The sequence below is a fragment of the Lithobates pipiens genome, unplaced genomic scaffold (genome assembly GCF_037356315.1).
Source record: "Lithobates pipiens isolate NorthernLeopardFrog02 unplaced genomic scaffold, aLitPip1_a1.2 Scaffold_23, whole genome shotgun sequence".
Lineage (NCBI taxonomy): Eukaryota > Metazoa > Chordata > Amphibia > Anura > Ranidae > Lithobates > Lithobates pipiens.
This window is the reverse complement of record NW_027507785.1, coordinates 189,834,160-189,848,869: the sequence shown is the minus strand read 5'-3', so window position 1 is coordinate 189,848,869 and position 14,710 is coordinate 189,834,160. Positions and strand designations below refer to the sequence as shown.

Below are 14,710 nucleotides of genomic sequence, written 5' to 3'. Positions count from 1 at the left end.
AGCTCCTCTCTCTCCCCGTGTGCATCGCTCCGTCCGCCCGCCTGCCGTTTCTGCCGGTGTGGGGGAGGGGGGGTAGATTGACCGCCCTCAGCTCCACTCTATCGTCATGTGCATTGAGGTTTTTTAGTCAAGCCTCACTCACCCCACACGACCACACAGCATAGGGACAGCCTCCAGCACCTCATCGGCATCGCGGTCCCACTCCCCCCGTGAGCAGAGCGGGAAATGAGTCAGAACATCCCAGAGATGTTCAGATCACAGAGGGGCAATATGACGCCCTCCCGACACCCTGTCAGCCACCATTTCAGAGCTCCGGCTGGACATACACACGCTGGCTGACAGGGTTCAGATAGTGGTGTGATCGGCCGCCCGCCTGCTTCTCTCCTCATGTATGTCTGGTTCATGAGGGAGGCAGGCTGTGGGTCACTTCTGGTGCTCACTGGGGATGGGCAGTCTCCCATTGGTAACTTCTTTCTTCCCCACAAACTGGCATCCCCGCAGCAGTGTCAGTGGGTATGAGACCAGCCACGGCTGCCATGGCAGTGACCTGAGGCCAGGTTTGCTGTTTGTACTTGTTTTACTTTCTATGGTCTATGTTTTATCGCAGCCAGTGTTCTGTCCAGCATTCTTTCTGTCTTAGCGTTCTGTCCAGCATTTCTGTCTTAGCGTTCTGTCCAGCATTTCTGTCTTAGCGTTCTGTCCAGCATTTCTGTCGTAGCGTTTCTGTCCAGCATTTATGTCGTAGTGTTTCTGTCCAGCATTTATGTCGTAGCGTTTCTGTCCAGCATTTCTGTCATAGTGTGCGGTCCAGCATGTCTGTTAGTGTTTCTGCCCCTGGATTCCTGTAATAGCGTCCTGCCCCTGGATTCCTGTCATAGCGTCTTGCCCCTGGATTCCTGTCATAGCGTCTTGCCCCTGGATTCCTGTCATAGCGTCCTGCCCCTGGATTCCTGTCATAGCATTCTGCCCCGGCATGTCTGTCTTAGCATTCTGCCCCAGGACTTCTGTCTTAGCATTCTGCTCCAGGACTTCTGTCTTCGCGTTTCTCTGCCCCAGGACTTCTGTCTTAGCGTTTTTCTGCCCCAGGACTTCTGTCATAGCGTTTTCTGGCCCTGGATTTCTGTCATAAGTGTTTCTGGCCCTGAATTTCGGTCATAGCGTTTCTGCCCCAGGGTTGCTGTCATTGTGTTCTGCCCCAGGATTTCTGTCAGTGTTTCACACCAGATTTCTGTCACAGTGGTCCGCCCCAGCATTTCTGTCACAGTGGTCCGCCCCAGCACGCTGCCCAGCATTTCTGTCATAGTATTCTGCCCAAGCATTTCTGTCTTTGCGTCTCTACCCCAGTATTTCTGTCATAGTGTTCTTCCCCAGCATTTCTGTCATTGCGTGCTTTTCTGGCATGGTGTTCTGCCCCAGCGTTTGTCTGGCTCGGCGTTCAGTCTCAGTAATTCTGGCTCGGCGTTCAGTCGCGGTGTTCTGGCTCGGCATTCAGTCTTAGCATTTTCGGTCATAACGTTTCTGCCCTAGGATTTCTGTCTTTGCATTTCTGTCTCAGCGTTCAGTCTCAGCGTTTAGTCTCAGCGTTCAGTCTCAGCATGTTTTTGGTCATTGCTTTTCTGGCCAGGATTCTGCTGTTGCTTCGCTGTCTCAGTTTTTCTGTTATAGCATTTCTGCCCCAGGATTCTGGCGTTGCATTTTTGCCTCAGCGTTTCAGTCTTGATTTTGCTGTCATTGCGTTCTGCCCCTGGGTTTCTGCATCGGCATTAAGTTTCAGTGTTTCTGTCATAGCGTTGTCTCCATCATAGCGTTGTCTCCGCCTTAGCGTTGTCGCCGACTTAGCGTTGTCGCCGTCTTAGTGTTGTCTCCGTCTTAGCGTTGTCTCCGTCATAGCGTTGTCTCCGTCATAGCGTTTACTGTCATAGCATTGATGTCTTTGTGTTGCTGCCCAGCATGTCTGTCATAGTATTTCAGCCATGATGGCATACTCTGTTAGTCCTTTGTCTTCATTGTGTGTCATGTCCCATCATGTCTGTGTCATGTTTGTACCTGGGTCAGGTAGCTAGGGCTCACACGTCAGGATCTGTCACATCTACAGATCCATACGGGCTGAGGTTTTGTTTGTTAATTGATTGTTGTCCACAATCTTCTCACCCATATACCATACATCATTCACCACATTCATACGACTACCCACCATGGCCTGTGGGTATACTAGCCCTGAGTTTTCAGTTAATTACCCGTCTCTGCGCTGCAGGTTACTCATGCTCACTTACCACTCACATTTGGGCCGGGGGGGGGGGGGGGGGGGTTCGTCGTCAGGTTCATTCACACACAGTGGTATTGACATTTCTGCTCATGTTTCATTTTTAGGTAGGCGGGGGGGGGGGGGATTGTTGTTGTTCTCCTGTCTGGTTGTCTGTCTTTTCTCTAGTTTGTGTTTCAGGTTGGGCTGACTTGGCATCCATACCGGTATCAACCATGCTTGCACTCACTTCCTTCAGCCCGGCTGTTGTTGGGGGGCTAGTTGATTGGTGCTGATGTAGTTTTCGCCACTGGGCTCACCCTTGGGTCAGAAGCAGTCGGAAATGTTTTCTTCAGTTGATGTCCTGTTGTGTTGAGACCCTGGTTACCACCCAGGGATGTATAGTCTCTCTCAGGGTTTGTGCTAAGCCACGTCCCCGTGACGGTCCATGGGTGGTAGGTTGGGCAGACGTCATAATGATTCTAGATTCCACTCTTGGCTCTGTTCTTATCAACATATTGCCTGGAGTTCTACTTGGAGACTTCAGTCCAATCGTCTTTTCCGATCCCCAGCCTCTTCCAAGTGGGGGGGGGCTTCAGTCACCTTGGGTATGTCTGTGTCATGCCATGGGACTATTTCCCCGGGAAGGAGTCTGGCCCTCCTTCCTGGGTTCAGGATTCTGGCTCATCTGTTAGGTCTCAGGCTGAAGCATGACCCGATCATATCAGGATCAGGGTTCTGTGTCTGGCATGGTTTCTCCATGTTTGACAATATTATTGCCATGGTGCATGGGTCTTATCTGCTTACTCCATCACATCCATCAGGTATACAGCTTTTCGCACTCCTGCTAGTGGTCTTTTTGCCACTCACCCTCTCACCCTCCTGGGGGGGGGGGGTGTATGTTTCTGAGCTATTTCACTGGTGTTCATTGAGGTATTTCGCCATCATTTGCAGGGGTTCCTCAGGCCAGGCCTTGTTCCTCCACCCCCACGTATCCTCCCATTTCACAAGCAGTTCATTCTTGGGTCTGGGTGTCTCAGGCATCAGGCTCAATTCAATCTTTCAGGGGATGTTCAGTTGGGTTCGGGGTAGTTTTGCAGGTTCTATAGGGGGTTCCTTCTCATCACCAAGTTAGGAGTCGGTGTGTTCTTTTGTCACATCGGATGCTTTCCGGTTACTTGTGGGATACTTACTGTTGCTGTCCGGGAGCACGCCATTATCCATGGTGGTTCATTACCTTCCCTTCTTCACCTAAATTTGTGTCTTTTTGCCCCCTTTTAGGCATACTGACCAGCTAGGCCAAGGCACACCTCAGGCCTTGGTTCTTAGGAGTATCGCATTTCCCGCTTGAAGACTCTGACTACAAGTTGGAAGGCTGGCACAGGGGGACACTGGAGGGAGAGCACACACAGAGGGGTGCACTGTAGGGAGAACACAAACACAGGGGGAAGATTGGAGGGAGAACACACAGGGGGACACTGGAGGGAGAACACACACACACAGGGGGACACTGGAGGAAGAACACACACACAGGGGGACACTGCAGGGAGAACACACACGCAGGAGGATTCTGGAGAGGGAGAGAACACAGAGGGACACTGGGGAGGGAGAGCACAATGGGGACACTGTGGGGGGGAGAGCAGAAACAAGGGGACACTGGAGGGAGAACACACACACACAGAGGGGGACACTGGAGGGAGAACACACACAGAGAGGGACACTGGAGGGAGAACACACACAGGGGACATTTGAGGGAGAACACACGCACAGGGGACACTGGAGGGAGAACACACACACACACAGGGGACATTTGAGGGAGAACACACACACAGGGGACACTAGAGGGAGAACACACACACAGGAGAAAATGGAGGGAGAGCACACACACACACACACACACACACAGGAGGGACAGCACACACACACAGGGGGACACTGGAGGGAGAACACACAGAGGGGGCACTGGGGAGGCAGAGCACAATGGGGGACACTGTGGGGGGGAGAGCACAAACAGGGGGACACTGGAGGGAGAACACACACACAGAGGGACACTGGAGGGAGAACACACACACAGGGGACACTGGAGGGAGAACACACACACAGGGGACACTGGAGGGAGAACACACACACAGGGGACACTGGAGGGAGAACACACACACAGGGGGACACTGGAGGGAGAGCACACACACACAGGGGGACACTGGGGAGGGATAACACAATGGGGACACTGTGGGGGGAGAGCACAAACAGGGGGACACTGGAGGGAGAGAACACACACACAGGGGGACACTGAGGAGGGAGAGCATAAACAGGGGGACACTGGGGAGGGAGAACACACACAGGGGGACACTGGAGGTAGAGCACACAAACACACAGGGGGACACTGGAAGTAGAGCACACACTCAGGGGGACACTGGAAGTAGAGCACACACTCAGGGGGACACTGGAGAGAGAGAACACACACACAGACAGGGGGACACTGGAGGGAGAACACACACACAGGGGGACACTGTATGGAGAACACACACACACAGGGGGAAGAGCGCAATGGGTAACACTGTGGGGGGGGGGGAAGCACAAACGGATACACTGGAGGGAGAACACACACACAGGGGACACTGGAGGGAGAACACACACACAGGGGACACTGGAGGGAGAACACACACACAGGGGGACACTGGAGGTAGAGCACACACGCACACAGGGGGACACTGGAGGGAGAACATACAGGGGGACACTGGGGAGGGGGAGCACAATGGGGGACACTGTGGGGGGAGAGCACACACAGGGGACACTGGAGGGAGAAAACACACACACACAGGGGACACTGGAGGGAGAACACACACAGGGGACACTGGAGGGAGAACACACACAGGGGACACTGGAGGGAGAACACACACACACAGGGGACACTGGAGGGAGAACACACACAGGGGACACTGGAGGGAGAACACACACAGGGGACACTGGAAGGAGAACACACACACACAGGGGGAAACTGGAGGGAGAACACACAGGGGGACACTGGAGGGGGGAGAGCACAATGGGGGACATGTGGGGGGGGAACAGCACAAATGGGTACACTGGAGGGAGAGCACACACACAGGGGGACACTGGAGGGTGAGCACACACACACAGTGGGACACTGGAGGGTGAGCACACACACACACAGGGGGACACTGGAGGGAGAGCACACACACACACAGGGGGACACTGGAAGGAGAACACACAGGGGGACACTGGAGGGAGAACACACACACAGGGGGACACTAGAGGGAGAACACACACACAGGGGGACACTGGAGGGAGAACACACACACAGGGCGACACTGGAGGGAGAACACACACACAGGGGGACACTGGAGGGAGAACACACACACACAGGGACACTGTGGGGGGGAGATCACACACACAGGGGGACACTGGAGGGAGAGCACACACAGGGTGACACCAGGGAGGGAGAGCACAAACAGGGGGACACAGGAGGGAGAACACACACAGGGGGACACTGGAGGTAGAGCACACACAGGGGGACACTGGAGGTAGAGCACACACACAGGGGGACACTGGAGGTAGAGCACACACATAGGGGGACACTGGAGGTAGAGCACACACACAGGGGGACACTGGATGTAGAACACTCACACATAGGGACACTGGAGGTAGAGCACACACACAGGGGGACACTGGATGTAGAACACTCACACATAGGGACACTGGAGGGAGAGCACACACAGGGGGACACTGGAGGGAGAACATACACACACACACACACACACACAGGGACACTGGAAAGAGAACACACACACGAGGACACTGTGGGGTGGGGTTACCCAGGGCCCATACATCTGTACCCCCCTCCATCACTTGTGGTGGCCCTGGTGTCTTAGCTTCACTCACCGAGTCACTGGATGCCAATTATAATACTTCTAACGGCATGCTGCTCCCGCAGGCCCCTCCACTCTTCTCGTTCGTTCCAGGTGATGTCACGATGCATACAGTACAAGCACCTGGGATGGACGGGAGGGAAGGAGGGGCCGGCGAGGAACAGTGCGCAGTTAGCAGTATTATTATCGGCATCAGGGCATGTGATACAGCCGCTTCAAGTGCCCTCTCATGTGGCTGAGTCTGGGCCCCTAATGGCACCGGGCCCTCGGCAGTGCCCGAGTGACCGACTAGTCATTCCGCCCCTGGGTAGGACTCTGTTAAAAACTGTGTTAAAATTAGACTTGTGCACAACAGAAAATTTTGTTTAGTTTCGGTTCATTGTCATTCGTAAAATACATAATTTCGTTCTGTTATATTCGTTATGTTACGTTAGTACATTTTCGGATAATTCGGAATTATTCGTAGAGTGTCAAATTAATTAATTCGTATTCGTTGAAATTCCCTATTTATGTATGTATAGTCATTCGTGATAATGATTCGTAGTTTGGAAAGTCATTTGTCTATTGAATCTTTTAACACACACAATGACAACGTCTCTTCTCCTCGGCTCAAATACAATACAACACCCTTCTCACTCAGTTCTCAGGAATGTACTTTGCCAGTAATCCATCCTCCGGCACAAAATTAATTAGCTGATTGGACTATAAGATTTACTTTGAGCTGACCTTTTGTTTCATTAGAGCTTTAAAGAATTACCGAATCCATTCAAATTCATTCGAATTAATTTGTTGTATTTCTTTCTAATCATTGTTATTGGTTATTTTTTTATTCGGACATTCGGATGCATCCGAATGTTCAAAGGATGCAAAATTCGGCCGAATTTCGATTCGTTACGAAACTAATTGCACAAGCCTAGTTAAAATCCCTATCATTGCAACCACCATAGATCACAACAAAACTGATGGATTTTTGCTGTCTGATCAGAGCTGCTGGCTAGTTTATTCTGATGGCAGTGAAATTTCCGCACTGTCAGAATACAATAGTTCACCAAGAGGATTCCCCCATCCTCATCGAATGTGTGGCTGGAAGAAACAAATTGCTGCTTGAATAAAAAAAAAAAAGACTCATCCATGGGCTGCTTAAGCCACTATGCTGCCCTATGAGGGTTATATGCAGTTTTCATACCTCTGACCTCTAATACTTTCTATAATCTGTTTGGGTTAGTTCTAATTCCTATTCCTGTTATGAGATACTCAGATATTTTTATGTATGCTTGAGCTTGTAAATAAAGCATTCTATAATTTTCTGTGTTCTTCTAGACTACAGAGCTCATCATATCAGGTGTATTAGTTGTAGTAATAGTCATATTTGTCCTGAACTTTGAAAGGTCACATTTTAAATTCACAAGATAATAAATTATTTTGTAGAGCACACATACACTCATTACTTACTAGAACATTTTTCCCCAAAAAATTTGCCATCTGGAAGACATTCAATTTCTCCACTTATCTGTCCATTTGAAGTCATATGGTCTTTATAACACTGAAATCTTAATTTGTCTCCTTCAATATATATGCGTGACCGTGTTGTGTAAGAAATAACTGCATTTATTGAGTCTGAAGTAGGGACATCACATTTTTCTATAAAAAGAAAAAGAAAAAAAAAAAAGACGAACATCACATCAATAGGCTATTTTTACATATTACAACACTCCAAGAGCAGCTAAATACAGCACACACAAACATGCATAATATAAATATATATATATATATATATATATATATATATATATATATATATATATATATATATATATATATATATATATATATATATATATATACATATATGTGTGTGTTTGTGTGTGTCTGTGTGTCTGTGGCGGCGGGCTCCTGAAGAGCACGCTCTATGTGTTTTCAAAATGTAAATTTGCCCAAACTACAGTTTGGTTTGGGTCTATTTGCCTAAATTGACTTCTGTGTCATGAGATGTTCTGCCTGGCCACAGGGTACACTGTCTCTGGTGGCAGGCGTGGAACTATGGTCTGGTTAGGCCCTTAATTTACTCTCTCCCAGAGTCAGGAGAGTGGGAGTGGCCCTCTCATTGTGCCCTCTGAGAGACAGTATTTAAGATGCGGACGTCACGTGGTTCAGGGTTCCGGTCCAGTATGAAGTGCTGATTACATGGTCCTGGTCCTCCTGACCAGCCCCCAGGAAGGCTATAGCCTGGGGTGTGGATCCACCTGACTTGAATGCCTCAGGGCTGGCTAGCCCAAGGCAAGGGAACTAAAGGAGGATTCTGATGTGGTTGGGTGCCGTCTCTGGTTCGGGAGAGACCCACTGAATTTCAAGCATTCCAGGGGAGGACTCTTTAGAAGAATACCACATACGGGTTGGTTTTCTTAACAAGAGCCTGGAAGGGCTGAAGTAACCAAGAGAATCCAGACTTGTGGATATCGCCAAGTGGCTGAAAGATCCAGGTATCCTACAAGTGTTCTACAGCTTAGTTTCCCTACATTTTCTGCAACAACGTCGGTGATACAGACTTTGTTCCTGTGTAAGCACTTTATTGGCTGGTAGGCCTTGTGAGAGAGGGACTGTCCAACCTGTGTGCTCATCCAGCTGTGAGTGGCTATTCTCTGGATGCAGTCAAAGTAAGCAAGTTCCTTAATATTTATAGACTTTGACATTGAGAGTAGCTGCACTCCTTTCCAACCCTCTGATCCCAAGTTTAAAGACTGTTCAATGGTTGAAGTTTGCAAATAAAATACATTCAACTGGATCTACTGTCAGTCTCATGTTACTGGGCCATCTACCGCAGGACATCCCCTAGACATGCAACAAGGAGAAGCGGAAGGTAACGGTAAGCCCGAAAATAACCAGTAGCTCCTACGGAGGTTAGTGCTATAATATATATATATATATATATATATATATATATATATATATATATATATATATATATATTATTTATTTATATATTCTTAGTATTTGCATAGCAATCAGGAATAATCCCCATAATGTGTGTAATATGTTTATCGCATATGATTGTCAGATCTAGCTAATGGTCATAATTAGAGATGGCCTTGCGGTTCGCGGCAAATTTTGCGTGTTCGCGATTCGCCAAACCGGCAGACTTCTGAGGCTGTTTGCCCGGCGGACATATGCGTTTACTTTGTGAAAGAACTTTGACCCATGATGACACATCCATCATGGGGTACAGGACAGCCAACTGAGACATTTCAGCACATGGACAATTGGACATTCCCCTTACCTTATAAATAGACCTGATCTGGCGGCCATTTTACATTCTGTCTTATGTCAGTGTAGGGAGAGGTTGCTGTGTGGAGCAGGGACAGACTGTAGTAACACAAACACAGCTATTAGGTCCACAAAAGTCCTTTTAAGGACTGGGATAGGTGTACAGTATATAGGGTGCTGGTACACTGCTGCTGACTGCTGTGCTGGTGATTGCTGAGTGCACTGCTGACCGATTCTGCAGCTGTCTTTTGTCAGTGTAGGGACAGGACGCTGTGTGGAGCAGGGGCAGTCAGTTTATTCACTAGCTATTACTAATAGGTCCACAAAGATCCTTTTAAGGAATGATATAGGTGTACAGTATATAGGGTTGTAAACGTATAATATATTTTCTTTCAAATATAGAAAGAATATTATACTTGACTGCTGACCGATTCTCAGTGTAGGGACTGAGGGACAGTCTGCAAATCACTAGCTACAAGGGCCACAAAGGTCCTTTTAAGGACTGGTATAGGTGTAAAGTATATAGGGTTCTGGTTCACTGCTGCTGACTGCTGTGCTGCTGATTAGGGATGACCTCGGGGTTCGCCCGGCGGTCGGTTTGCGGCGAATTTTGCATGTTCATGATTCGCCCGATCGGCGGACTATTGCCGCTGTTCGCCCGGCGGACATATGCGTTTACAGTGTGAAAGAACTTTGACCCATGATGACACATCCATCATGGGGTACAAGACAGCCAATTGAGACATTTCAGCACATGGACAATTGGACATTCCCCCTACCTTATAAATAGACCTGATCTGGCGGCCATTTTACATTCTGTCTTATGTCAGTGTAGGGAGAGGTTGCTGTGTGGAGCAGGAACAGACTGTAGTGACACAAATTGCTAGCTATTAGGTCCACAAAAGTCCTTTTAAGGACTGTTATAGGTGTAGTACAGTATATAGGGTTCAGTGCACTGCTGTGATGGTGATTGCAGCTGTCTTTTGTCAGTGTAGGGACAGAATGCTGTGTGCAGCAGGGACAGTCAGTTTAATTACTAGCTAGCTATTACTATTAGGTCCACAAAGGTCCTTTTAAGGACTGGTATAGGTGTACAATATATAGGGTGCTGGTGCATTGCTGTGCTGCAGATTACTGCTTGTTTCTGCAGCTGTCTTTTATCAGTGTAGGGATTGAGGGACAGTCTGCAAATCACTAGCTACTAGGTCCACAAAGGTCCTTGTAAGGACTAGTATAGGTGTGTAATATATAGGGTTGTGGTGCACTGCTGCTGACTGCTGCCCTATACTGCAGAAGTCTTTTATCAGTGTAGGGACTGAGGGACAGTCTGAAAATCACTAGCTACTAGGTCCACAAAGGTCCTTTTAAGGACTGGTATAGGTGTACAATTTGATGTGTAATACACGTATAAAATACTTGCACATATAGAAAGCATAGTATATTGCATTTGCACTGTGCAGCATTGTGACTGCTGAGCGGTTCTGCAGAGATACTACAAAGAGTGACAAATGCAATAAAAAAATAAAGTATTATAACTGGTGTGATAGACCAGTGGCCCCCAAAAACGACAGATTAAACTGGGGTGTTATATAACTTCTTCCACATACATACTGCACTTCTCGAGAGACTTTTGACACAGGGTCATTTAAAAAAATGACAGGCAGAGGAAGAGGCAAGCCCTTCGGCAGGGGTGGTAGGGGTAGGGCAGGAGCAAGAGGCTTGAGCCAAAGTGGCAAATTGCAGAAGGTGTGTGTGATTATGTCAAAGGACGCACCAGACTTGGTTGAGTGGCTCACTCAGCCTTACTCTTCTGCACCCTCCTCATCCTCTCGATCTGCACCCTCTTCTTCACTCTCTGCTATGTGCACCCCCAAAGACACTACCACCAACACCACCACCACCATATACCTTCCGCTTGAGACACAGGAATTATTTTCCGATCCATATCAAGACATTTCCGATGCACAGCCTCTCTTGGCATTGGATTAGGAAGAGGAGGTAGCAACAACCGCTACTCAGCAGTCTGACGACAGTACCCAGATCAGCCCAAGGAGGAGGTTGGTCCCCGCTGTTGCTGCCTACTCCAAGATCTCTAATTATAGCGGTGGGGAAGGAGATGTCGATGATGACATGTCTAGTGATGTCATGTGGGTGCCCACAAGAGAGGAAGAGGAAGGGAGTTCAGAGGGAGATATGGACCAGCAGATAGGCAGGAGAAGCAGGAAGAACTTACATTGCACAGGAGGGACAAAGCAGACTGCTTTGGTATCAGGAGTGAGGCATCAACCATGTACGGTCACATCTGGCGCTCCCAGGACACCGGAACATGGCTCTGCAATGTGGGCTTTTTTTAACATTTTTTTAATGTGTCCACTGCTGACAATTGTGTTGCCATCTGCAATCTTTGCAGTCAACGCATAAGTCGTGGTAAGCCGAACACTCACCTAGGGACGACCGTCTTAAGAAGGCACATGAGCTGCCATCACCGAGCCCAGTGGGAGCAACAGAACACACAAAGCCATACTCCAGGCTCCAGGCTCTCACTGTCCAGCCTCATCTTCTACTTCTCCTTCTTCTCTCTCCTCACAATTGTCCTCCACTCTACCTTCCATCACGCCATCCTCACGTTTTTCTGGAAAAAGGCAGGCTTCCGTGGGCCAAATGTTCGAGCGTAAAAAAAATTATGACACCTGATAACCCTCTTTCCCAACGGTTGACGGCTGGCTTGTCAGAACTGATAGCCCACCAGCTACTGCCATATAAACTGGTTGACTCGGAGGCCTTTCGAAATTTGTGGCCATTGGAACACCACAATGGAAGGTCCCAGGAAGGAAGTACTTCTCACGGAAGGGCATCCCAGAGCTATATGGCCATGTTCAGCGGGAATGTATCTTTGGCACACAGTGTCGGTGCCAAGATACATCTGACCACGTGGTCTAGCAAACATGGGCAGGGAAGGTATATCACTTTTACTGCCCACTGGGTGAACCTTCTGATGGCCGTCAAGCATGTAACTTGTGGCACCCGTGTAGATTTGGTTTTACCACCACGGATTGCATGCATGCCTGCCTCTTCTTCTCCTCCTCCTCCCTCTCCTCCTCGGCTGACTCCTTTTTCCCCTGCTAGCGTCTCTTCTGCTGCGCCGCCAAAGCTCTCCAGAACCTATTTGACATGCCAGGTGAGACGTTGCCATGCTGTGCTGCGTCTGTTGTGCCTGAAAGCCAAGAGCCACACTGGCCCTGCACTCCTTTCAGCTTTGCGTTCACAGGCAGATCAGTGGCTAACACCACTCAATTTGACAGTTGGTAAAGTGGTGTGTGACAATGGTGCCAATCTGCTTAGCGCATTGAAACAGGGCAAAATTATGCACGTGCCATCTTAAACTTGATCGTGCAGCTCACCTAGCTCACGACAGTGTTGACTACCTGTCACGGTCGTTCCACTACCCCGATCGTACAGAAGAGACGTACCTGCAGGGTTCCTGTACGACGGGATCTCCGACGCCCTCGGACGCGGGTCGACGCGAACAAACACGCGCGGGTGCACGCAGGTCCCAACAGACGTTCGCAGGTGCGCGCCGACACAAGCGGGCGTTCGCACCGTACGGACGTGCGCGGGGTCACGAGCGTAACCACGGCCACCTGCGGGGGTACGCAAACGGGCCGTACGACCAATCCTGTTGCCCAATAGACTATTTAAGGCCACAGCTCCTGCTCCTCGGCGCTGTTCGGTCTACAGCGTTCCTGAGACTTCTGCTGTTTGTTCGTGATTGTGTTCCTGATATTATACCCGACCTGTTCCTGGACTCTGCCTGTATTCCGCCTGCCCTTGACCTTTGCCTGATTGACTACGCCTCTGCCTCCCGCTTCTGTACCTCCGCTGCCAGATAGTTGCCGACCCTGCCTGACTGACCACGCCTCTGCCTCTCGCTTCTGTACCTCCGCTGCCTGATAGTTACCGACCCAGCCTGATTGACTACGCCTGTCTGCCCGAAGTCCGGCACCCATTGACTCTGCCACCTTGCCGGTCCACTTGTGCCAGCCGCCCAGCAGTCCTTGACTGACATCCAACGCCAGGTGCACCTGCCGTTCCTGTTACCACCAGTTCCAGTTGTATCCGCTATCTGCTATCCGGCTAGGCACTTGTGTCCTCCGGGCTCCTGAACCCCTGTCTCCATCACCAGGGGCTCGAGAGCCGGTGGTTTACGAGGCGCCGCTCCCTGCACGTCGGGGCTCTCTAACCAGGTACGTGACAGTACCGAACAGCCAGGATGTCTGAGCCCTCGCAGGGAGCGTCTCCCATGGATGAACTCTGCCATCATCTAGCCGGCCTCACCCAGGCCGTGAAGAGCCTACAAGAAGGCTACGGACGTTTGGAGGAACAGGTCCAGGCCCTATCTGCCGCAGCCCCGGCTGCCTCTGGGTCTCCAGGCCCACCATCAGTGGTCATGTTGCCGCCAGAACCAAGGGTACCTACACCAGACCGCTTCTCCGGTAACCGGAATAAGTTCAGGGCCTTCCGGAACTCCTGCGAGCTCTTTTTCGCCCTCCAACCCCGGACTTTTTCTCTTGAGGCAACAAAAGTGGGGTTCGTCATTTCTCTATTAACCGACGAACCTCAGACCTGGGCACATCGTCTCCTCGAACGGAAGGACCCCTCTTTGGATTCTTTGAACGATTTCTTCCTAGCCATGTCCCGACTGTACGAGGACCCGCAACTCGCCGCCACTGCAGAAGCAGCTTTGCATGTACTCCAGCAGGGTCGCAGGCCAGTAGAGGACTATGTGTCTGAGTTCAGGCGTTGGAGTGCCGACACAGAGTGGAATAACTCAGCCCTTCGCTACCAGTTCCGCATGGGACTTTCGGAGGCATTAAAGGATGAATTGGCTCGCGTGGGAACCCCTGAAACCCTCGAAGCCCTCATCGATCTCTCGATTCAGATTGACAGGCGTTTGAGGGAACGTCGTTTAGAGCGCTCAACTTCCACTTCTCGCCCAGTCTGGATGATGCCGCGGGTTCCAAGTCCCAACCCTCCGGTCCTTCCTGCTCCACCTGCTCTGGATCCTTCGGAGCCTATGCAACTGGGTCTACTTCGCCCTTCCTTGACGCCCGAGGAGCGCCAACGCCGGAGAACTGGCAACCTTTGCCTTTATTGTGGGGAATCTGGACATTACGTTCGCACCTGCCCCGCCAAGTCACGTAAGTGCCTCCTTGCACCTTCTGCTTCTCCTGCCATTCTGCCCAGCACCAACACCATCTCTCACCTGGTTGTACCTCTTCTCCTACAGTTTTCCGGAGGGACTCTCAGCGTTGACGCCATC

At 50.1% G+C, this 14,710-nt stretch overlaps 1 protein-coding gene across 4 annotated transcripts in view; it reads right to left on the bottom strand.

The window, feature by feature from the left end:
• The window catches only part of LOC143928076 (coagulation factor XIII B chain-like), a 1,173,165-nt gene that overhangs the window by 670,629 nt on the left and 487,826 nt on the right, over nucleotides 1–14,710 (bottom strand). For 3 of the 4 annotated variants that reach the window (XM_077452688.1, XM_077452689.1, XM_077452691.1), the window contains one exon: nucleotides 7,582–7,770. The exons of the other annotated variant lie outside the window; for it this stretch is intronic. In XM_077452688.1, the coding sequence (XP_077308814.1) occupies nucleotides 7,582–7,770 (189 nt within the window). The remainder of the gene's footprint in view (nucleotides 1–7,581; nucleotides 7,771–14,710) is intronic. 4 annotated transcript variants of the gene reach the window in all.